At 37.2% G+C, this 27,032-nt stretch overlaps 1 protein-coding gene across 2 annotated transcripts in view; it reads right to left on the bottom strand.

The window, feature by feature from the left end:
- Positions 1-942: 942 nt before the first annotated feature.
- Positions 943-27,032, bottom strand: part of LOC149567475 (DExH-box ATP-dependent RNA helicase DExH3-like) — a 190,867-nt gene continuing 164,777 nt past the window's right edge. For both annotated transcript variants that reach the window (XM_089820666.1, XM_089820667.1), the window contains exons 16-19: positions 2,325-2,384; positions 1,964-2,116; positions 1,721-1,831; positions 943-1,601 (exon numbers count right to left, since the gene is read on the bottom strand). In XM_089820666.1, the coding sequence (XP_089676792.1) occupies positions 1,104-1,601; positions 1,721-1,831; positions 1,964-2,116; positions 2,325-2,384 (822 nt within the window). In that variant the 3' untranslated portion in view covers positions 943-1,103. The remainder of the gene's footprint in view (positions 1,602-1,720; positions 1,832-1,963; positions 2,117-2,324; positions 2,385-27,032) is intronic.

The following is a 27,032-nucleotide window of genomic DNA, read 5'->3' as shown; positions in this document are numbered from 1 at the left end:
GCAAATCTAATTCTATTTTTGGAAAAACAAGTGCCTGAATTTTCTCTTTCCCAAAAGGCAGGGACTCTAGCTTGACCAGCGCTCTTGTTGTCATTATTATTAGTTTTTGTTTTTTCATTATTTTATTTTTACTTTTGTATTTTGACTTCTACTTATGCGTCTTAACTTATTGTGTTTATTTTTAAGTTGCGAGTTTTATATATTGAATTTTAGTTTTATTATTTTTGTGTGGTCTTTTCTCTCTTAGTTTGCATATCATCCTCCTTGTTATCCTTTCTCCTCTTCTTTTTATTGTAGTTCTTGGTCAGACATTTTTTCCCTATTCCTTATGTTCTCTTGCACTCTGATGATAGACCAGGGAGTGCGATCAGAAACATTGATGTTAAATAACTCTACACCATCAAATCCTAGAAAAATTACAAAATATTGATATGGATTGTGGAAATCTAACAACTTTTATTTAAGAGTTAATTAGAAGAATTTGTGTTATTGATAAATGGACAGCTACTGAACCCTATCCCTTAATTTTTGTATGATCGGATAATCAATGGTATGCTATGCATCCCTTGCAGAATGGGTAATCTGCCTATTATGTGAACCGGGAGCAATTGAAACAGAACATCACTTTGTCATGGATTGCCCAGCGTACAGCAACATCAGATCCGGATAATCAGAGATATTAGAAAACAGCAGTATGGACCACCTCTTCGAAGAAAAGCAGTTAGATAAGACTGCAAACTTGATCATCAAAATACACCAAGAAGAGAAGAATTAGTCAAAGGATTACAACTGGATTAGGGTAGTTGTTAGCAAACAGGTCCTATAGGCTGCTTTGGCCTTGTGGACTTTATTAAATCTTTCATTCATTCATGCTGTGTTAAAAAGTACAGCAATCAGGCACACAAATTTCTAAGATAATATGCAAGCATATAAAGCGATCAATAATTGAACATTCTGCCCTCCTTTTTCATATACAAGATAAACTAACAGTTACATTATCTTCCGCTATTATACACTGAGAAGGGTATTCTAATTATTATTCAGAATAAATAGATAGCGATGCACATGGTTAATCTCATAGCTTAAAAGACTCGGACAGATGTTTATGCCCTACGTTTCCCTTTCACCTTCTGCTTTCGCTTCCGTGTTTTATTAAGCTTGTCAGTAAGCAATTGTAATAATTCTTCATCGTCATGAGCTGATGGACCACTTTGTTTCTCTTTTGTCCCAGAGAGACCAGTTAGCCAGCCCAATGCTTCAACTGCAGCATCATTTTCTGCCAGCTGCTTGAATTTACATACTTTACCAATAAATTGCATTCGCCTGAATTCCACGAGAGATCTGAACTGATTAGTCCCCAACTGTTTTGTTTTATATTTTGGAGGACTATGGCCAGCCCGCATCATCAGGGTCTGCAGTAAGGATTTGGGATTTTGTCCATTTCTGTTGTATCGGTCTTCACGGTCTGGCTTAGATATTTGTATTTTACTTTCACGACCAAAGACAAATTTTCCATCACATTGATCCCCTGAAACTATCTCTTGAACAGCTAGAATTAAATGCTGCCCCCCTTTATGTATATCCAAAGTTGGATTCTGAAGCTGGAATGAATAAGAAATCAATTTTAGTCATTATTTCCTGCAGCCATCTAAATCAAATTTAGTGCCAAGCACACAAAGAACAGAGGCTATCTCGGGAAATTGGAAGGCAAAACGCTTACTTTTCTCTGAATAAGTTTATCAAGCTCCTCCTTGAGCTTCAAGTAAGTCTTGGCTAAATCAGGTTGCATAAAAAACTCCAAGAAGCCTTCCAACATTTTTAATTGACCATCCTGAAGAACAAATGCAAATCAGGGGCTTTCAAACACAATTTTATTAGATTCAAATCATACATTGAAAGAAAGTGTTCCATTAAATTGCAAATTTAAAATGTGAATTAGATTAGCCAATATGGACGATCTTACCACAATTCCATGAGAAAGAGAACCACCAAAAAGAAGCAGGATTGAATCTGATACTCCTGTTGAATCGCGTATATAAACAGTATTTACTTTAATTTTATCACCAAAGACCAACCATGGGTAGGGTATTTGCTGCTCACGGGCATTAATAGAATTCTGAAATCAAAAATTATATCCTATTAGTGAGACAAGCTACTCAATGGCTGCAAAAAAAGGTGATCTTAAGTTGATCAAAAAGTGTTCAGGGATCCATGATGTAAATTCTAAATATCACACTTGAAGGCCAAAGGACAAAATACTAGTTTCCTTCCATTAACTGCATCTATTATAATCATAAAAAGCAAGAAGGATATTGTTGGCTTACAGCATAAAGCATAACTTGGCCATCATCCATGGTTTTCATTGCCATTGATCTCTCCGTGTGCTATATGTACATCAGCCAGGAATGTTAGAAGCCATATATCCAAGTGAAAATAAAGCATCCAATATACAACATAACATTGACCAAGACGTAACAACCAAACTATTTATTTCTTGAAAATTCAACATTGTTGTATCTTCTCATCTGCATTTTGAAATTATTATCTTTCATCATTACATCTTTGTTTTCTAAATTGATTGATGTATGTGGATTTCTTATTCCATCATGCCTATGGTGCTTTTGAAAAATAATACTCTAAAATTTAAATCATATGGGAATCATGAGTTGTATATGGTCCCTCACACATATAGGACTGAGCCTCATCAAAAGGAACCATGGAGCCAGAAAGGGACTTGATCCCAGGTAGAACACCAAGGTGACATCATGGCACATGGCTCAAACATAGGGTTAATACCAAAACAAATTATTGATCCTCAAAGGAACTTCACCTTTCATGATTCAGTCACTGTTTTCCTACTTAGCAGATGTAATAGATGGATATAGGGCAAAAGACATGCTTTATGGAGCTTATTTTCATTTCTTTGTTGATAAAAAAAAATTATATAAATGTGTCATTTCACAAAAACCCTAGTAGGCAGCTGTGCTAAATCTCTGGGAGAATCGTAAAGAGTGCTTATGAACAAGAGATATCTTAGAACATATATAAAACTAGGTAAGGCAGCAAATACATGACTGCACACTTATGACAAACCATAGGTTAGCTGTTCTAAGCTCCAAAACAGAAAAGAAAGCTCTTCAGTACATCTCCGAGTTGAGGGCGTGGGAAAGCATGCACCGGGTTTTGGAAACAAAAAACATCTGGGAGGGTTTTCTTCCTTCAGATTCCTCAGTTTCAATTCCAAGCAATGGCTTCACTCCGATGCTTATTATTTTATTGAATCACTTCAGCAAACTGATGCCTGAATTTGCAAATCTTAGGAGCTGTTCAATGTCTTCTATTTTGTTTTGAATGCTTAAAAGTCCTGCCTTTAAAGATGAAAGCATTCAATTTGTTCTTTCAGACATCCATGCAAAATGTTTTGGCTGTCATTTTAAGCTGAATATAGGAGACAACAGTAGTGAAGTTCTGCCTTTAGAGATGAAGGTATTCATTTTAATTTTTTCACAATACTTGCAGAATGTTTTGGCACTCGTTAATTCTGTAAAAGGGAGACAACTAGAGAGGCATGATGCAAGAAGTTCAGCCTTCCTACCGTTGTTTTCTGTTGATTTGGTCAATTATTGGAGGCAATTACTGTCATGTCCCCTTTTTAGTGACATGTTATTTTTCAATGAATTTGCCTATCATGGACTCTCGTAGGCAGATGATTTTGGTGAGAGAGTCATTCTGATGATTATTTGGAGATTGAATGGTCTTATTTGCTCTTGGAGAGATGGGGTTTATCATATTTTTATTTTATGTCTTATGCAGGGCCAAAATATTATAATTCTGAGTTGAGTTGCACTTTTTATTTTATAAAGTTACTTTTTATATAAAAGTGCATCACAAAGGGATTTCATAAGAATATTTTATGGATACTTCTAGAAGTTCTTAGTGGCTTCTTAGAAAAGTGAATAAATAGGGTGCTTGGCCTCTCATTTGGACATCCTATGACTTGAGTTTACACTACTTTTCTCTTTGAGCATTTGTGGCGCCATCTTGGTCTGCAAATTGTCATTTGATCATTAGGAACGGAGTCTCCTAAGGATCTGCATAATTGAGGAGGTGAAATATCCTTTGAAGGGTTGCACTTTGGAAGTGGTATGCAGCTAGTTCAAGTTGGGCATATTTGGACATTTCCAGCAAGGTTCGATTTTCAATCTGGACATACATTTTTGCTCATATCTCACTGTTGGTTGGGAGTTTGATTTTTATTTTCGGGGAGAATTTTCCTTGGAGCTTGGCGATTATTTCCATAGCATTTTCGGCACCTTTCAGCCTAGCATTTATTTTTGCCAGGTGTCGTACCAATTCGTACATGTACGGCTGTACCTGCAGGCCATATGTTCAGCAAGTTTGAGGGCAAGTTGGAGTTGCATTTTCATCATTTCGTCTTCAACATTCAATCTCCAGTATTTGCTCAATCCAGGTTCTTTCATTTCAATTTGTAGTTGCAAGAAATTCTTAGTTGCATTCAGCCAGTGAGGGTTTGTTGGTAATGTGCCATGTTGTAATGCTTTGAGTTGAAAATCACATATCATATGTAAAAGCATTTGGTTATCATTGAATAAATATATTGGCACTATTTTACATCAGCTATTTGAGTAGATTTGTTGCACAACAATTTTCTTTATTCAGCATTTTACTTTCAGCAATGTATTTAGTTTGCATGTCAAGTGTTTGACAAAATTTCATAGTTCAATATTAGTGGTTATTAGTGGCCTATTGGCAAGGGCCATTACAGTGGTATCAGAGTGGTGTCATCCTATTGGGTAAAGAATCTTTATGCATTCGTCAACTTTTGGGTATCACAAGTATTATACATGCAAGAGAGCAGCACCTAAAGGTGAGCAGGAATTCAAAGATATACTTACTATGGGTGAAAGACAGTCACAGAGTCCACCTAGAGTCCCCAGGACTGATGAGGATGAGGCTAGAAACTTCTTCCGGGCTATGGCTACTAGACAGCAAGAGATAGTTCAGTCTATAAGTGCATTAACTATTATGATGGAAAGATTTACTCAGCCGAAGAATCAGGAACAAGGTAGGGGAACACCAGATGAGGATAATAGGAGTGTAGCAGGTTCACAGGGTGCTCCTAGGCACAGGTCATGGACTGCAAACAGGCCTACACGTCCTACATTCCTTAGAGAGGCAACCCAGGAGACAGTAAAGGATGATATGCCAGAGGACTTTCAGGATGATCTTTGAGCTACAAATGCAGAATGGCAGGCGCTACCTCCACAAGTTTGTGAGTTGCTAAATTTTGATCGCTACCTGAGTCAAAGAAGAGAGCACATGAGGAGTAGCAGGCAGAACTAGAGGCCTAGAGGAGGTCAGGACAATGAGTTGCAACGAGCTGCTAGCAAGCTCACCTTACCATCTTTCGATGACAATGGACAGATGACAGCACAAGCCTGGGTCCATAAGTTAGATACATTCCTAGCATTGAGGCCTATGTCAGAGACAAATGCTATCAAGTATGCCACTTTGCATTGAGGGCGCAACACATGATTGGTGGTCACATGGTATGGTTACATTGCAGTATAATCAGGTGACATCCTATAAGGATTTTGTGGATAGATTGGTAGAGCGCTTTGATAAGAAAGACCTGAAGGTCTTCTTCTGTGATCTTGCACAGCTAAGACAGATAGACAGTTTGGAGGTCTACATCAATGAGTTTCAGAGATTATCAGTGATGGTGCAGGATGTGTCCGAGAGGAGGTTGGTTATACTATTCACAGAGGCATTGTTTGAACCTCTAAAGGGGTGGATCAAGGCATTTGATCCCCCTTCATTGCAGGAGGCTATGAGGAAGGCGCGGAGCATGGAGCTCACAGCACCCTCCAACAGGTTCACCTCCAGGAGCACTTCTTCATCCAAGGACAATAAGAAGTTTGATAAAAACAAGGGCAAAAAGGGTGACACCAAGGGTAAGTCTACTGCACTTTTGGATATGGAGACACTGAATGACTTATGCAAGAAGAAGCTATGTTTTTTCTACAAGGGTCCCTACGACAAAGAACATGATTGTCCTATGAGGCCTAAGGGGAAGGCCAACAGGGTTATGTGGGCTTACTACGAGGGTTTAGATTCTGATAATTTTAGACATGAGGTTGATCATAGTGATGCAGAGCCCGAGGCAAAAGCAGATGCTCCAGAGACTGAGGAGGAGTCCGAGTTGCACTTACATGAGGCACACTTCTCTAGCATTCAACAGGAAGGATCTTTTAGACTGCGTGGTGTTCTAGTAGGGCAAAGAGTTATTACTTTGGTTGATACAGGTGCTACGTACAATTTCATTGATGCACATTTTGTTGAACGTCATGGAATTATGACTGAGGAGTTTGAGGAACTACAAGTACAAGTTGTTGATGGTTACACTCTTAAGTGTAATAGGATGGTTAGAAATTTGTCCTTACGCCTGAACAACTATGAGTTCAAGGCGGACTACCATGTTGTCAACATGGGTGATTTGGATATTGTTCTTGGGATGGAGTGGTTGCGTTCATTGGAAGAAGTCACCTATAGATTGAAGGACATGGAGATTAAGTTTGAAGTGGATGGGAAGCAACACATTTTAAGAGCCATCAGGAATGGAGACATCAGGACTATTTCCTTCAGACAGCTGGAGAGGTTAACCAAACATGATGACATTGAGTGGGCAGCCGTATGTACTCTCATGCCTACACAGGAGGGATAGCATAAGACAAAGTATCACCCAGACATACAGAGGTTGAGAGTGAAGTATGAAAAAGTCTTCAGTGACATTCCACCTGGCAGACCACCAGACAGAGGTATTGAGCACATCATTGAGTTGGAGGACGGTGCTAAACCCGTGATGATTACACCATACAGGCATCCTAAGAGGTTCAAGGATGAGATCGAGAAAACCATCAAGGAGCTTCTTGCGATGGGTCACATCAAGCCTAGCAAGTCTCTTTTTGCTTCTTTGGTGGTGTTGGTGAAGAAAAAGGATGGTACATTAAGGATGTGCATTGATTACAGGGTGTTGAACAAAAGGACAATCAAGAACAAGTACCCCATTCCATGGATTGATGAGCTTCACCGTGCATGTTACTTCACAAAGATTGATTTGAGATCCAGCTACCATCAGATCAGAGTTAGAGAGCAAGATATTGAGAAAACTGCCTTCAGATGTCATTGTGGGTACTTTGAGTTTGTGGTCATGCCATTTGGGCTAACCAACGCGCCAACTACTTTTTAGTCCACCATGAACAAGGTCTTTCGTCACCAGTTGAGGAAGTATGTGTTAGTCTTCTTTGATGATATTTTGATTTACAATCAGACTTGGCAAGAGCACATGGAGCACTTGGAGACAGTTTTGGGAATCCTACAGTCGGAGTCCTTGTACGCCAAGGAGTCCAAATGTGATTTTGGCATGACAGAGCTGTTGTATTTGGGTCACATCATTAATGCAAGAGTAAGGATGGATCCTGATAAGGTCCGTGCTATTGTGGATTGGCCTACTCCAAAGAACCTGACACAGTTGAGAGGGTTTCTTGGGTTGTGTGGTTTCTACTGCAGATTTGTCAGTGGGTATTCATGTCATGCAGCTCCTATGACAGATTTGTTGAAGAAGGGAGCTTTTGTTTGGACACCTGAGGCACAAGCTTTCTTTGAGAGATTCAAGGAGATCATGACTAGATGTCCTGTGTTAGCATTGCCCGACTTCTCGAAGCCATTTGAGCTTCGGTGTGATGCATCTAGAGAGGGTATTGGTGTTGTTCTGATGCAGGACAAGTACCCATTGCATTTGACAGCAAAAAGCTCCGTGGGCCAAAGAGATCATTTAGTATATATGACAAGGAGATGTTGGCTATTATGCATGCATTGGCTAAATTCAGGCAATATTTGGTGGGTGATAAGTTTTGCATTAAAACTTACCACAATAGTTTGAGACATTTCCTTGGACAGAGAGATCTCAATGGCAGGCAGCAAAAGTGGGTTAGTAAACTGCAGGCTTATGATTTTGACATCTCCTATGTGAAAGGGACTCAGAATGTGGTAGCAGATGCATTGTCACGTAGACCACACCTCAGTGTTATGATTCAGATATCAGAGAATTGGAGGCACTTGATCATTGTTGAGTATGCTAGAGATTCATGGGCATCTGGGATTGTTGATAGGTCAGTTGTCGATACCAGGTATACACTTATGGATGATTTGATTATCTACAAGAACAGGATATTCTTAGTCCCAGGATCAAAGGTGAAGCGTATTGTTATGAGAGCACTTCATGATTCACCCACAATTGGACATCTTGGATACTTCAAAACGTATAGGCAGGTACGAGAGCAATTCACATGGAAGGGACTCAAGACAGATGTGTTGCAATATGTTAGAGAGTGCCCTGTTTGTCAGCAGAACAAACAAGAGCACACCTTTCTAGCAAGGCTCCTACAACCACTTCCCATTCCTGACAGGAAGTGGGAGTGTATATCCATGGATTTCATTACAGGCTTGCCTAAGGCCCAATAGCGAGATTGCATCTATGTGGTGGTAGACAGGTTGACGAAGTATGCACACTTCTTTCCCATCACTACTACTTACACGGCAGTGCAGGTGGTTGAAGTCTTTTTCAGGGAGGTTTTCAAACTACATGGGATACCACGGAGCATAGTGAGTGACAAGGACAGTAGGTTCTTGAGTCATTTTTGGCAGGAGGTGTTCCGTTTATGGGGCACTGAACTCACACCTAGCACTAGTTACCACCTGCAGACTGATGGGCAGACAAAGATAATAAATAAGTGGGTGGAGGGATATTTAAGGAACTACGTGGCTGGTCAGCAGAAAGCATGGGTTAGATGGATTTATTTATGTAAGTATTGCTATAATACTACCTATCACATGTCTATTCAAATGACTCCTTTCAGAGCACTATATGGCTATAATGCACCGAGTTTTGTTGATTTGCTTATGAGTGATGTTAGAGTTCCTCGTGCTAGGGATTTGCTTCAGGAGAGCAAGGAGATTGTTGATGCTCTCAGAGATGATATTGCCAGAGCACAAAATCAGCATAAGTAGTATGTAGATCAGAAGAGGACAGAGAGGAGTTTTGAGGTTGGTGACATGGTTTACCTCATGCTACAACCTTACCAACAGTCTACTCTCAGGAAGAGGGGGTCAGAGAAGCTTAAGCCTAGATACTATGGCCCTCTTAGGATTATCAGGTGGATAGGTGAGATGGCTTATGAGCTTGAGCTTCCAACAGACAGCAGGGTGCACAATGTTTTCCGTGTGTCTCGGCTCAAGAAGGCACTGGGTCAGCATGTTGTGCCTTCAGCAGTTCTTCCTCCATTGGATGATGGAGGGAAATTGGTTCTTGTTCCCGAGTGCATCATTGACAGCAGAGAGAGATAGCTCCGTAGGAAGATTATCAGAGAGTACTTGGTGAAGTGGAGAGATTTACTCGAGGATGCCACATGGGAGAGAGAAGATATTTTGCAACATCCAGCTTTGAAATTGCTTGAGGGCAAGCAATTTCAGGAGGGGCAGACTGTCATGTCCCCTTTTTAGTGACATGTTATTTTTCAGTGAATTCGCCTATCATGGACTCTCGTAGGCAGATGATTTTGGTGAAAGAGTCATTCTGATGATTATTTGGGGATTGGATGGTCTTATTTGCTCTTGGAGAGATGGGGTTTATCATATTTTTATTTTGTGTTATGCAAGGCCAAAATATTATAATTTTGAGTTGAGTTGCACTTTTTATTTTATAAAGTTGTTTTTTATATAAAAGTGCATTACAAAGGGATTTCATTAGAATATTTTATGGATACTTCTAGAAGTTCTTAGTGGCTTCTTAGAAAAGTGAATAAATAGGGTGCTTGGCCTCTCATTTGGACATCCTATGACTTGAGTTTACACTACTTTTCTCTTTGAGCATTTGTGGCGCCATTTTGGTCTACAGATTGTCATTTGATCATTAGGAACGGAGTCTCCTAAGGATTTGCATAATTGAGCAAGTGAAATATCCTTTGAAGGGTTGCACTTTGGAAGTGGTATTCAGCTACTTCAAGTTGGGCTTATTTGGACATTTCCAGCAAGGTTCGATTTTCAGCCTAGACATGCATTTTTGCTCATATCTCACTGTTGGATGGGAGTTTGATTTTTATTTTCAAGAAGAATTTTCCTTGGAGCCTGGCGATTATTTCCATAGCATTTTCCGCACCTTTCAGCCCAGCATTTATTTTTGCCAGGTGTCATACCAGTCCGTACATGTATGATTGTACCTATAGGCCGTACAGTCAGCAAGTTTGAGGGCAGGTTGGAGTTGAATTTTCATCATTTCGTCTTCAACATTCAATCTCCAGCATTTTCTCAATCCAGATTCTTTCATTTCAGTTTGTAGTTGCAAAAAATTCTTATTTGCATTCAGCCAGTGAGGGTTTGTTTGTAATGTGCCATGTTGTAATGCTTTGAGCTGAAAATCGCATATCACATGTAAAAGCATTTGATAATCATTGATTAAATATATTGGCACTATTTTACATCAGCTATTTAAGTAGATTTGTTGCACAACAATTTCCTTTATTCAGCATTTTACTTTCAACAGTGTATTTAGTTTGTCTGTCAAGTGTTTGACGAAATTTCACAGTTCAGTATTAGTGGTTATTAGTGGCCTATTGGCAAGGGCCATTACAATTACTGATATTTGCAAGAGCTGTGTAATTAGACGAGTCTTTATTGTAGGTATGATTGCCTTTGCCAAGGAGGTTTGCGAGAAAGGCATGCAAAATGGCTGATTGGGAGTACTTTTATCCAAATTATTTAAAAATTAAAACATATATCAGAAACTTGCATAACCCATGAGCTATAGACTGGACTAAGTAGTCACAGGACTATTGTTGAAGTTCTGGTAGCAGCGATAGAAATTATTCATACATCTGATGTTCTTCTATGTAGGAGCATGTTATCATCTTTAGCAAAGACTCTATCTTGACTACGGTGGTTACTATATTCATTCTCTATGTATTTGTTTGGGAGTCGTAATGGTTATTGGTGCTATTGTATTGTGCTCCTCTTGTAACTGCCACCACTCAGCTCAGAGCCTTTGCGGAATTCCTATCGTGGTCAGCTGTTTTGTTGTCTTAGGTTCTTTTCTTTAATTAATACCTACGTGTTCACGTTCGTAACTGCTGCATATACAATGACTTTGCCTCATGGATGAGATGAGTTGGCAGCATGGACTTGCCATGTGTTGCATTCGTCGGTTCATGTTTATGGAGGTGCCGTCCATTTTTGTCAGAATTTTTCGATTTACATTATATAGGTGTTTCGTGATGCTCCTAACCATCATCCTTTGGTCTTCCATAAGAGACCTTCAGTTCGAGGTGATGCTGTTGATTTAATTTATGGAAAAACAAAGAACAAATGACTCTTACAACATCTTTATACAGTTGGAACTGCATTATCATATTCTAATAGAGTGTATGAGTAGTGTTGCATGAAATGCTGCTTGGGTGGTTGTGTATTGATAGATCTTGCATTCTGCATCTTCATTCAGTGGGAAAATTTCAGTGATTCTATGAAGAGTCTTTCTCTTTATTTTGAGAATATATGTATGCTGAGATCTTTATCAATGATATTGTGAATAATGAACTGTATGTGTGATCATCATGTCTGTTTTTAGAATTATATCACTTGTATTCAGTACTGTGAATCTGTAAAGGAAGTATTTTAGGCTTATTGATTGACCATCAAAGCCATCAATAATAATTTTTGTATTTACTAGAACTCGATAGAGGTATTATCTTTTGTGGGCTGGGTTTTTCACCCTGGAGTAGGAGGGTTTTCCCAGGATAAATCTCCATGTCAAGATTTTATGTAATTTGACTTTACCGTTATTTATTTATGCTATTCTGGTCTTCAAAAACTCAACATGGTATCAGAGTGGCTCTAAGGAAAGATCCAGAACCAGATATGTAGTAGAATGAGAGCAGTTTTTTTTCAAATGAAGGTATCTACTTCAACAACATCAAAGCTTCTGGTATTGAGCCGGATGTTTTATTTATTGTTCTCTAATTGCTGGTCTTTGTAAGACTAAGAATCTAGAGAGGCTCATGAGCTGTAGAAAGCCATGTCATCCAGATGTAATCACATATTCTGCTATGATGGATGGCCTCGGCAAAGAAGGGAAAATTGATCAAGCACTGAGTCTCTCTATCTAATGGTTGAGAAAAACTGTCCCTGATTCATTGACTTATTCAGTTCTTATTATATTATTGTTGCAGTGTGACGAAGCTTTGTGAAGCCCAAAAGCTCTTACATGAAATGAAACTCACTTGTTGGCCTCCATATGTTAAGGGCTTTCATGGCTTAATTCACAACCGGAATAAAGATTTTACATCTTTGCATAAAGGTCGAACGGAAATCTCAACTTCCATCATCCTGGCTATACCAGCTGCTTATTCAGTCTTTGTAATGGGGAGCAGATGAAATTGGCTCTGAGCTTGCAGAGAGAGATAATGTCCTTGACTCTGGATCCTCATAGAACTGCTGTTGCTACTGTGTATTCTGTATTAATTGAAGGTTTGTGTAAGTTGGGTAATATTGAGAAGGCATTTGACCTGTATCAGAAAATGACTGAAAGTCATTGCATTCTGGAACCTTGGTGATTGTTTGCATAGTTTCAACAAACTGCCTTAAGCCTAATTTTTAATCTTTGTGTTTGCCTCTTCTGCAATTTATGTTTTGAGTAGTTTCCTACATGGGTACAGTCAGATTTATTAAGCTGGTAGTATTTGGAAGCCTCGATTTGTTTCAGCCATGTGGCGGCAGTTACATTTGATGTTGGTTGAGTACTACATACAATACTTTTGCAAACTTAAACAACACTATAATGGTGTATCTGTAGTTAAAGTCTTAAGACAATCAAGAGATAAGTTTTGCATATCCTTGAATTAAGTTTATGAATCTTTCTTATAGTTTTTACTTTAGAATAGTAATTTCATATATTCTTTTTAGCATTGGTCTGTTTATTTCTCTTCAAGGTGGTTTAATTCTATAAATTATTATTAATATTCCTTGGTGGCAGGATCTCATTTAAGGATCATGAAGATCTGCATCAGCATAACTTGTTTGAGACAATTCATGATGGTAGATATGGGTTGTAGGAATGTACGAACTTGGAGACATGAGACTGAGTTAATAAAAGAGGAAGAACCTATTCAGATTGTCTTTGCATTCAATTTTCTTCTAAGACGAGGAGATGACACTTAGAGGGAGCTTCTTTGCAATCTCTCAAGCAACAGGGACCAAAAGAGAGTTTTATGAAGAAGTCTTTATGTCAGCTAAGAGGGTTGCAGTATTGCAAGGCTAGGTGCTAAATTCCATGGTAAATCTCCTCAATTGCAAACAATAGTATTACAAAATCAATATTGATTTGTCATTTGGTAGCTCTGCAAACTTTCAGTGTAGAGTGATCTAGGATGAGGTTGAGGAGGATAGTCCTGGACTTTAGCATGTCAAGAGTTTCAAAGGTGCGTGTTTGTAACATCCACATTATCCGGGTCTTAATTAACAACTAACCTATTCTAAGAAATATAATTATTACTTCATTTTCATAGGAAGACAGTTAATATAGGCTAAAAACAAATAATTTTAAGTAATTATAAAGAAAGATTTGAGAAGTAAATAATAAATAAAGATATTCCCTAAATAAATAAAGAACAATTTTCTTTGAATAATTAAATATTATAATATATTATTATATTATAATATATTATTATATTATAATATATTATTATATTATAATATAATGATAAATATCAAATGTAAATCATTAAGAATACAAACCTCTTATTCGAATAAGAACCATGTTATATTATATAAACTAACTATAATCTAAAAATATATAACATAAGCCAAAAGTCATGACCATATAAAGGAGGGAATAGGGAGATATATATTTAAGGGCCTTAAGTGGGAAGTAGGGGAGATGAAAAAGGGAAGTGGCTACGATTCCACCACAGAACGGATTACTGTCAGATGTTTCTTCTCCATGACTTTGGATCCAGCTGATGTGAGCCTACTTATGTCGTCCGTCCTAAATATTGGAAGGACTCCGAGAAGCGAAGTGCAAACAGTTAAACACCTTTAAACACCTTTGATATGTGTGTGTGTGTGTGTGTGTGTGTGTGTGTGTGTGTGTGTGCAGCATGAAACTTTGATCAGGAAGGCTGGAGTCTACGTATGATAGTAACAGAATTGCAGAAAGAAGCATCAAGCATCGAACACTACACATAAAAGATTAATTGTCAATGGTCATCACTATGAAAGGAGTTTGAATCATTCGATGTCACCTGTTTATTTAATCCTTATTTGATAATCAAAATCTAATGACGTTTTGTATTTGTGCGGAAGGTGGATGCTCGTGTAAATATCTTCTAAGTGGTTCAGCGATGTTTGTGAAAGGTTCAGAAGATTGCTGGGTTCCCATTGAGAGAAAAGCAAATCATCAAGTCATTAATACTTTACTCATGCATGGAGAATGAACAAGCAACGTTCAGATGAAAAGCGGAATAACAAGCACTTCAGTATATATCTGAGACATAGCATGAATGATTGAGAAATGGACATGAGGAGGAACGAACATTGTAAGCCAATAATCATATGCAAACAAGATTATTCCTGACTGAAGAATCAAAGAGTAGCGGACAAATCTGGATGTCTGGAACAACATACAAAACTGGCAAATTTACTGATGTATACTTTCCAGCCAGTATTGATCGTAGACAACAAGAGACATGGAATCAGTCCCAACAATGAATCAATTTAATGCTTAATATAAATGATGAGAGAGGCGTTATGATTATAAGAATTGTGGAATTGAGGGAAGACACTTATTATGATCAGTGACATATCATATTGGAAGCAGATACGACAAATGGTAATCCAATCAGCTCCGGCAGGGACAACAGTTAAGACACGAACCAGTATAGCAAGCAGGAGTTATGCAACATCACTAATAAACAGAGGTGGGTGTTATACGAGAGTAGAATTACATAGTTTCTGCAATGCTCATTCAGATGAGACAGAACCAATAAAAATAGCAGACACTTTTCAATCTAAAGAGTAAGTTAACAATTCTTAGATACCAACATTGCAGTGACATCTAGGGGTTAACCCAGGCAACAGAAATAATATTTAGTGACTTCCATCTAGTAAGTGATTACTCAGAACGATGCTGCACATGTAAGAAGGAATCACAACCAGTTCAATAGAAGAACAAACATCTAAGTTTGATATTGGGCAATCAGAGTAAAGTTTTTCCAGACAGAGGTTTGATGTATAACTCTTAGTGAGAGCTCGTATACTTAGAGACCAAGTTATTCTTGGTAGAGGACATTCATTATGGATGTCGAGTTTCTCCAATAGAGAACTCAGAGATTAGAGGGCATTCAGAAATGATTGTCGGGATTAGAGTCCCAGAGAGAGATTTTAGAGAATCTCTTAGAGACAGTATCATTTAGAAATGAATGTTAGGATTAGAGCCCCAGAGAGAGATTTTAGAGAATCTCTTAGAGACAATATATATTGTAGCGGTCAAACATATGCATATGTCAGAGATAAGAGACTTGGTAGAGGTGGGATCTCTACCAAGTAGTGTTATCAAAGATCCCAAAGAGGCCTAAGGGATACGCTCTTTCTATGACAATTCCTAATCGAGATGTAGTTCTCACCAGAGGGTTAGGAGATTGGAGAAAAGACCTCTCCCAAAGGATTAGGGTGGGTAGCTTGGGCAGTATTTAGTTTAGTTTTTACTTAAATCTAATGTTGCTACTATGTTTTATATACAATTTTCGATATTGTACTGACAAATGGTTGCAAATTATAGCTGTCGAACCTAATCAGAAATCAGGGACATTACAGATAGTCCCGGACTTTAGCATGTCAAAAGTTTCAAAAGTGTGTGTTTGTAACATCCACGTTATCCGGATCTTAATTAACAACTAACCTATTCAAAGAAACACAATTATTACTTCATTTTCCTAGGAAGACAGTTAATTCAGTCACGTTCATGTGAATGAGATTTAACAGTTACAATTACTTAAACGGAAAACTCATAACTAACATTTGAAAACACCATCAATAAATTTACTGTGGAAATTAAAATCTAGATACAATGGAATTCGAAACCAAAATAAATCCCACAAATACCACTATATCAAAATCAAATGACAATTACCATCAAATACCACTATATCAATTAGGGCATCAATTACCATTGGATCGTTTAGGGCATCAGATACTACTATATCATTTGGGGTGTCAATACCACTGTATCATTTAGGCTTCAGATACCACCATATCATTTAGGGCTTCAGATACCACTGTATCATTTAGGGCATCAGATACCACTTTATTGTTCCTTTTCTTCCAAATGTTTAACTGTGGCAATAACATAAGATTAGATGATATGCTCATAATCATTACTCTTATAAATGAAAGACTGAAATAACAATCCATCAGATAAATCTATCTCTCTCAAATAAATATATTCCACGCTCAGTTAGAAGATCAACCAATCTAACTAGTTGCCAATTATATTGACAATAAGAGTTGCTTTCATTAAAGAAATAACTGTAACGATGATACAACTCAATTCATCTTACCTTCTACTTGAATATACATCATAAAAGTAAAAATACCTATTTCCGACAAACATTGAATGCATAGCTTATCTTTATCTGAAACATGTCCAACCTCTTGTAGAGAGGGGAAACATGTCAGGGGCTTAACCACCTAACCTTGGACCATAACTTATCCCCACACAATCTCTAACGAGAAAAGTCCTCCCTAACCAGAATAGACATGGAACACCTTGTCATCCACTGAGCATCTTGGTATCTAATCACACCACTCAACTTGACAGCAGGACAATACAATAAACATGATCATGCATGAGCTATTAAATGATTCCTTTTAATAATGATAAACATTGTTATGTCATAATTGATTATGTTTCATGTTATTGCAGTTTCCTTTCTCTCACCTCTTCACCTTTTTCCATGGCTAAACAATCAGTGAGTCCTAGGTGTTCAGAATTTCAGAACAAACAGCTCCTATTGTTTCATGAAGATTATGTACATCTAGCATTTCACAATCTGTTATTTACATGATTAAATTCTTTAAAAGAATAAATGCAAAAATAACTATCATCCGATTCCAACGACTATTGGCAAAAATAACATACAATTCTGTGTTATAGACACTTTACTTTGCATATTGGTAAGCAACTCCCTCGAGTATTTTAGCTTTTAATGAGAATAATCTATTACTTGCATCTATGGAAATTGAATTGTAAAAACATTGGAATAACATTAATTGGAAATGATTATCACATCAGCTGAAATAAAATAGGAACTGTTTGGAGTCCTACTAAACGATTTGTATCAGCTCTTCTTCAGATGTTTTCCTACGTAACCACAGTGTTTGAATACTACTTAAATCCTCAACAAGGAAAAGAACATATACAGCTGACTGTATCAAGATGGCACTGTTGTGAGATGGAAAGGTCTTTCGCCTCCCTTGACTTCAACAAAGATGAACAATATACGGCAGACTTGTAGCAAGAAAAGCACTACTATAATTTGCAGAGATTTTCAAATGGAATATGCAGAATTCGGATGGTTTTTGTAGAGTATCGGGTTTAGATGGTAGCTAGAAATGAACAAGGAAAATTGTGAATAGTAAAAGGAAGTCAAGTATGCTTGAAATTTATGGAAGTCAGGTGAATGAAAGAATAGACATATATCTGCCTCTCACTCTCAACTTCTATTAAAAAGAAATAATGTGACTCCTTGGCTTCCATAACATAAAGAATATCTTAGCTCTTTGAATGCCAAGTGTTATATTGGTGTTCAAACAAGAAAAAGAATAAAAATATGGAAGAAGATTGAAGGTTATAATTGGAAAGTTATTATGATTTATATTTATATAAGTATATGTAAATATATTGGTGAGGTGGCATCATAACATAAAGAATATCTTAGCTCTTTGAATGCCAAGTGTTATATTGGTGTTCAAACAAGAAAAAGAATAAAAATATGGAAGAAGATTGAAGGTTATAATTCGAAAATTATTATGATTTATATTTATATAAGTATATGTAAATATATTGGTGAGGTGGCATCATTTTATTATAATAAAATAATACGATGGTGTCACTTCATTTTTATATCTGTGTACATAGATATATTATATAATAAGATAAAAGATCATTTAAAATCCTTTGAGGTATATATTTTATTAAATTAAATTATTTATTTAATAGCTCATGTGGTTTCATCGATTGTATCTTGATGTTCAGGTCACTAGGTCCTCAACCTATTTGCCCAATGATGGTGATGCTCCTGTGCTTAATTCTTTTCTAACAATGCTTCCTCCCCTTTAACGTGCTTCCTACAAGGAAATTCTCTGTAATTAAATCATATTACCAATCAAGCTATTTAATCATAAATAATCATAACGGCTAACCACCTTTTCAATTCTATGAATTCGTGACAAATAATCAACTAGCAAATTATCTTCGCATTATAACAACTAACCATCTTACCATTTCGTAAGATTATAACAAATTTAACTATCAACTGACTTCATGTGAACCTTAACAGCTATATTTTAAATTAGGTCAAAAATTGGGATGTAACATACCATTCCCCTTGTGTTTCATCGTCCTCAATGAACTTGAAATTGTAACAAACATTATAAAGGAGCATTTAAAATTTGAATATAATGTATCATTCCCCTTTGTGTTTCATCATCCTTGATGATCTCTGCAATTTTAGACATTAAAAGAATATTCCAAAAAGATGTATATATATGACATCATTTCTTTTCAAAATTGGATCAAAATCTAAATCAAGATCAAAACTTAAGGTCTATTTTTACTTCAATACTTCCAGAATGATATTATAAAATTAAACACACTCACCTCAGTACACTTTACCGTACTTGCGGTTACTTTAGCATCACTTGAGTTGATCATGTTGTAGGATATTCCATTTCATATTCCTGTCATACTCATGAAGATACTCACCATATCATTAGTTCGATCCCCATATTGATATTTTCATATAAGAGAATTTTTAGGGTTCAATAACTAAGAGTAAGATAAGTAATCAAAATTGGAATTCTTCAACTAGCAAGTTCTAGATCATAATTTAAGTCACTTATACATACCATCTGGCATATGACACTCTTTAATGAGCAGATTATCCTTGCAAACTTAAGGTCACTTGAAAAAGGTTAGTAGATCCATGTTTTTCCATTTATGTAACCTCGGCCTTCATGCCCATCTTATCACAATAACATTTCATCAGAATAATCATCCCATGATAGAAATATACTTCATCTTTAAACAATACAAATAGCTTAGTATGTCTTGTTATTTCCATAAGCATCAGAAACAAATTTATATAGGGTTCTTAATTCAAAAATTATTATGATTTATATTTATATTTATATACGTACATGTAAATATATTGGTGAGGTGGCATCATTTTATTATAACAAAATAATACGATGGTGTCACTTCATTTTTATATCTATGGTAGGTACATAGATATATTATATAATAAGATAAAAGATCATTTAAAATCCTTTGAGGTACGTATTATATTAAATTAAATTATTTTATGTTCTAATTTTTTTTTTTTAATAGCTCATGCGGTTTCATCGATTGTATCCTGATGCTCTAGTTGCTAGGTCCTCAACCCATTTGCCAAGTGATGGTGATGCTCCTGTGCCTAATTCTTTTCTGACAATGCTTCCACCACTTTGGCGTGCTCCCTACAAGGAAATTCTCCGCAGTTAAATCATATTACCAATCAAGTTATTTAATCATAAATAATCATAATGGCTAACCATCTTTTCAATTCTATGAATTCGTGATAAATAATCAACTAGCATGTGAACCTTAACGGCTATTTTTAATTAGGTCATAACGGCATGGGATGTAACAGTGTTGAATATACTTACTCTAAGGCAAGCATTGCAAGAAATATTTGATCAAGGAGGTTAGGAGGTTGATGCAAGTGCTTGAAGATTTAGAGGGAGCTTGAAGTGACAGTTGGAAAGTGCCAAATCCTTAGCAAAGGAACAACAAGCTTGTGTAGCAGTGTAATTGCTAAAGCTCCTTGTTTTTTCAATCATTGGAGTCAACTCCAATTTATTGTGATAATGAAGGTTGTGAGTACTTTGTCCCTATTGAGACGGAGTCTCAACAGAATCTCAACATTCAGATGATCTTTTATGTGCTTTTGACCTTTGCATACTCTATATCAAAATTATATACTTGTACCGTGTTGACTTACTTTTGCCCAGTCCTAACCACAAATTTTCCACATACTAAATATTGTCTGAACTTTTCCAATGCAAGCATGATAGCAAGCATTTCTTTGTCATAGACAAATTAGTGCCTATTTGTATCCCTGGGCTTCTAGCTCTCTTATGCAATGGGGTGTTTTTTTTGCATTAGAATTACTCCATATCCCTTACTCAAAGCATCACATTCCAGCACAAAGAGCTGAGTGAAATCTAGCGAGACTGAAATTGGACTAGTACACATCACCTCTTTGAGTTTATCAAATGCATGTTGAGCCTCATCCATCCATTTGAAGACTCTTTTCTTTGTGAGATCTTTTAGAGGTGCTCTTAGCTACAAAAATCCCTTAGCAAACCTTGTATAGTAATTGGACAACCCAAAGAAACCTTATAACTCTAAGTGTCAATGGAGGTGGACAATCAATGATGGCATGAATATTCTCTTAATGTACCTTAATCCTTTGATCATCGATTATATGACCCAAATAGAGAATCTTTGTCATATTGAATTCACATTCAAAGCCTTCACATATAACAATTGTGCCTCCATGATATCATCAAAGAACGCCAATAGAAACTTTCATGACAATATGTTAGTGATGCAGATCATGCATGACTAGAAAGTAGTGGGAGCATTGATCAACCCAAGGGCATAACTAGAAACTCATAGTGTCCATAGTGACATTGAAAAGTTGTCTGGTGGATATCCTGCTCCCTTACTCTAATTTGGTGATACCCAGATCTAAGATCAAACTTCAAGAAGTAAACCACACCGTGCAACTCATCTAAATGCTCATCGATACTAAGGATGCCATATCTATTTTTTTCTTCTTCTTTCTTAATGCACAATAGTCAATAAAACATCATCATAGTCTCATTCGTTTCCTTCATCAATACAATAGACGAAGAAAAGAGACTCAAGCTAGCTCTAATGTAATAATACCAACCAGTTCTAACTCCAACAAACATCAAAGTTTTTCACTTTTAGATGTTTGACAATTTGTCAAACACTTTGCATGAAACATCTATCATGCTGTCCTTTATTTTCAGATTACTTGTGCTTGCTTGAAAAGATGTCAAATCTGATTTAAATAGCTTCAAATGGTTACTAAGATGTCTAGGCAATTATCTATAGTGCAATTGCAATTCTTTTGACCTTTTGAATGCATATAGATGTCATACACAAAGTAAATATGCACCTACAACAGCTAGACATTAATACAAACAGTTGGCATGAAAACTAAATATCACGTGACAGCTCATGACATTCAACTCTTTGTGACTCCAACGATATTATAATTTAAAGCAATTGATTACAAATTGAAATGTCAAGCAAAGCCAATGATTTGTAATTTTGCAAATTATTACAACAAATTCTCATGAAATGGTAATTATAATAAAGAACCTTTGAATGGCGGATGAAGAATACCAATTGCAGCAGACTGGCATGTGAATCCATGCTCAACAACAGTCTTGACCACACCTTAGGATAATGACAGCCTGTATTGGGAAGATGCTGCCCTTAGAAAATACCGAATGCCATCCCAAGAATTCTGATTGCAGGCTGCCAGAAAGGCCTGCAGCAGCTATAAAGCTCATGCCTAGCAGTGTGGAAAATGCTACAGAAAAAACACCCTTCAATGGCATTAATATGCAGAAGTTTGATTAGGATTATATGCCCAATCAGAGTGCCAGAGTCAGCAATCAATGCAGTCCAACAAACTTATGAAAAGAAAAGTTTAAACACCGCCTTGCAGCACCTCAAATCACAGTAACCACAGACTAGAAGGCTGAAATGTAAAGGTGCAATTCAGTCCAGAATTATCAATCCAATTTGCTATACAACAGCAGCAAATTGATTCTCAGTTTAAGAGGAATCAGTCCTCAAGAAAATTAACAACTCAAACCCTAACAAGAAAAATATCAAATGCAATAGACAAGAATGATCAATTCATAAATGAGAGCCATATTTATAATCTCTATTGTGCAACTTAGCTTCAACTACACACCTTTCACTTAAAAGCCTTTTTGTTTTATACTTAGGCACATAATATAATCTATTAATTTCCTTTTGACTCCCAAAAATGGCCTTTTCAACCATATCATGATATTATGAGACACAAGGTCATTGTTTCTAGTGTCCAAGATTTATAACTTTTCAACCCAGTTCCAACGAACTATGACACTAAGGTGGCCGACATATAATACCTGCAAAAATAACAACCTCAGCATACTTACTTGAATAATAATAATAATTCACCCATCTTGTGAAAATGACTATAGAAGCATCATAATCAAGATCTCACAACACGAGTGACCCTGATGAAGAAAGACAATAGATAAATGTGATGAGGTGACCTAATAAAAATAGACGCTCACTCCAAGATTCTTGGAGCCCAAACTAGAAGACAAAAATTAAAACTAAGAGCATCATTCAACTCCTCTAACTCAATTAGCTCATCGGAACTAACTATTGACTTACTATAAATATTAAATAGTAAGTCCCTCAAAATGGAGCCAAAACTCACCATAGGCTACTGGAAAGCCTAATAACTCCTCAACTAAGACCCTTAAACCCCACTGCTAGCTCACGAGGATCATGATTACGAATTGACTAAGCCAATTATAGGTACCTACTAAAAATGGGGACATTACAGTCCTCCCTCACTTCCCAGTGAAAAAATGTACACCACAATCCACCTGGATCCCAAGGGTGAAACTGTGCAATATCTCTATCTACACACAACTAGCTCTTGTAGCACCAACACCCAAATAACAGTATTAATAATGGAATCATCTAAAAACTTACTATAGGTGCTGATGGAGGCAACGACCCATTGGAACTAAACCCAATTGAAATACCAACTCTATCAATACTTGAGTCCCCATCGAACTGACACACACCCAACTACACTGTGGAGGTGATAACAACCATAGGTATCTGAAACACTACCACCAACTCCAACCTCTGCTAAGTTGTCCTAGGTGTACCGATACTGCAAGTGATCTAACTTGCAGTTGTTAATCCCATCTGCAAAAGCTCATACTAATCCATCCCATAGTGGATGAAACTAGAGCCAACCCACATCAACATGAAACCAAATCCTCTACCCATGGGTCAAAAGAGAAGTAATGAGTACTCACAGTGTAATGCCAGTAAATATCCCAGATCTTTGTCAATGGCTTATCAGTATCAAACTGGGAATTAGGATACAGCTCCAATCTCTGACTTCAAACTACTGGTTGGGGAGGACCCTGGGCAAACCTCTCAACAAACCCAACCACAAAATCCTTGTTGGGAAGCATTGTAGCCAAGGTCTCTACAATCTTCCCCACCACTTGTCGTATAGCACGAATGCCCCGGATGAGAGTACCCTTAGACACTCTAGACTCTATATGAATCCTTCCACAAATCCAAACTCTTAAGTAAATACTCCATAAACGACTCAATACAATAGAAATTATATGTAGAAGCATCAATCTACTCCTCTACAACCCACAACTGATCCCTCTAAAAATATAGCACTGCCAATTGTCTAATGCCACCAACTATATGAGATGAAGAAATAGATTTGCTTCGAACAGAGAGAAGCAAATCACCGTGAGAGGTCGTCTCAACATCAAGTGATAACCTACCCATATCCTGTGAAGTGGAGGGAGCAATGCCAAGAACTGACATACATCCCTTTGAAAAGGCCCCAACTGTCATGGTGACTACTGGAGAACCTGGCACAACAAGAATCGCATTTTTGTCCTCCACTAGTGCTCTCATCTCTTCTGCACCTATTGCACCCATATCCTCGATGGATGTGACCACCACATCATCACATCCCTCATCCCCAACTGTGGAAGCAAACTTACCACCAACTACCACAATATGTTGTTGAATTTGGTCTGGGGTTGGCATCGACTATACTCGCTCCAACTCCATAGTAACCTCCAAATGTGACCAGGGCTACTGGAGAGCCAACTGAGTACATTGAAGAGAGCCTACAAACACCTCAAGCTCTTGGGTGAGCTCAACCACCTCCTATTTCCCTAACAATGTCTCATAATAGGCACTACACCACTCAAGAAGGCAATCCCTGTTAGCTACCAACTGAGAATAACTATGCTTCAAGATCCTAACAGCCTCTCGAAGCGCAAGAACCTCTACTAGGGATACTACTATTATTGTGCTTATCGGACATAGAAGCACCCTAAACAAATGTAGCAAACATCTAACAAATAGCATCATAATGCTCTAGAGCTAAGAGGATATCACTATGCCTCACCTTCAGCTGACTAGTCCCATGATGTGACTCCCATATAAGTTCTTTAACTCGTTAACTACACTGTGATAGAAAACTGAATCAAAACTGCTCACCACAAGATCGCTAATATCATGTGTGCTCTTGTCCTCGCACACATCAAAAACCAAGATACAACTTCTTGGTACCTTTACCAACTATAATGCCCCTCTAGTGAACCCCAAAAGGACTAGCCGAAAGTTGTTAAGTTTGATGAGTGATTTTATTTTGAATAACTTTTCACTTGACATGTACACTTAATCAAAGATGTAAAAGTCCTAACCAGTTCCTTGAAACAATATTACTTAATTTTCCTTTCTAATGTTCATCCTTACTACTTAATCCATTCCTTAGTGTTATACATAATCACATTATCCATTTACAAATAAGGAATTAATGCCCCGATCCTTGAAATCAACCATGTTTACTTAATATGCAATAAAGATAAAAGACATGGATTTAAACCCACTTAAACCAAATCATAGAATGCTCATTCCATAACATTATGAAAAGTACATCGTTCATTTATTCATCATACAATCATTTGAATATAAAGAAATATTCAACATCATAGTTACATTCATCCTTAGAAATAAAACAATATGCTCATATTTCCCTTTATTTCGCCTAGAGATACCCTTTACCCCTTTTACATAGCTTTTGATTACATCAACAAGTTCCCTTTATTTTATCTATACATTTAATAATACATCAGGTACAATGTTCTAGATCATCCTTGAATATAGAATAAACATCCTCACAAAAGACTCCAATGCCGAGCCATGTACAAGCCTCAAGTTTTGCCACCCAACCACATGGAACCATAAGGAACCACTCCCCCGAGCTAGGAGACAAACCATGATCCTATTAGGCTAAAGGATAGAACTATGGCTCAACCCCAAAACAAGATGAGAAGGGTAAAAGTAAACCCAAAGCAACCCAAAGCCAAAAGTGAGGGATTCAGCCAAATCTAAGTGAGTGTCATCATACATTCCCACAATGTTGGGATCACTCCCCTGAGCCAAGGAACATCCTGCCGCACAAAATGTCCTTTCCCCGAGTACTCCAACAAGATATGTATGGCCTAGTAATGTTGGGATCCTTCCCCTGAGTTAGGGACCATGATCTGCACAAAATGTCCCATCTCCAAGTACTCCAACAACACTCCATCTTGATCTTGATTAATGTGTGAAACCCATACCCAACCCATTCATTTTATTATGTTATCACTTGTTATCCAACTCACTTATAGAGCCAGTTTGCATAGGGCACTAGTTTCTATGCATAGGATCCTTCGGCAACCACTTGTAGGCCCCAGCACCTATGGTGAGCCACTCACCTAGGGTTTTCTACCCTACTTAGAACCAGCATAACATGCCATGCAATACTAGCACAAGTTAAGGCATCACAGAAAAGCCAAATAACAACAAAAAGACAAAAGAACCATACGAACAAAGGAGATAGACCACAAGGTATCAAGCAGTGAGCAAACATGGCAAAGAAATCCATAAAGCCACACAACTGTTCTGTATAACTGCGCATCTATGCTTTACTGCTACACTTATATTACTTCTGCATATACATCAAGTAGTAAGGCGTGTCTATTCATTTTAACTGCACTTTTGTCAATTCTACGCATTCATCCAACAGAACGACGCATTTGCAAGGCAGAGGTGCTTTTGTTATATTGGCGCATTTGTTTAGCAAGGTTGTGCATACATAAAGCAAAATGACGCATATGTTTACTACACACTGGCAGAAGGTTGCAGTGTTGTGCATATAGACAGTGTAACTAGGCATCTATACCAAAGAACTCAAAAAAATATAATGAATGCTATGATTTGAATTCCTAGATCTAATTGGATGGAGGGCTTTCCAGCAATGCCTGGGCTGAGATCCCAAACTGGATACCCTCCAACCAGCCCGATCCAAGGGATTCAAATCCTAGCACCCCCTCCCATACAAATTTATTATACAAACAAATATGAAGTGCATACATTTCCAAATGACCACAATGCATAGAGATTTACTAAACATAATACAAGCAGCAAAGGTTACATAAACAAATCTCCTTCATATCTAATTGTATACAATTTTCAAAGTAATAATTGGTACAATAGTGGCCTACTTGTTTCCCTAAGACGAGTTGTGCAAAAGCCTCTATGTATCCTCAGATCTCCAGGCATCCTTGACTCCAACCAAGTTTGATTTTCTTCCTTCCCTAAGTTATCTAGATTTTGTTCTAGTGTGAATTTCCTTACCAAAATTTTCCCATCCTCCTTTTGCTAGGAAAGCTTCCTAATTTATAGGTAGCCAAAGCCATTGGAAAGGTTGCATCTATTGCAGTCG

This window comes from Cupressus sempervirens, chromosome 3 (genome assembly GCF_028749045.1).
Source record: "Cupressus sempervirens isolate cs-2001-9-10 chromosome 3, ASM2874904v1, whole genome shotgun sequence".
In the NCBI taxonomy this organism is placed as follows: domain Eukaryota; kingdom Viridiplantae; phylum Streptophyta; class Pinopsida; order Cupressales; family Cupressaceae; genus Cupressus; species Cupressus sempervirens.
This window is presented reverse-complemented; position numbering and strand designations above follow the sequence as displayed.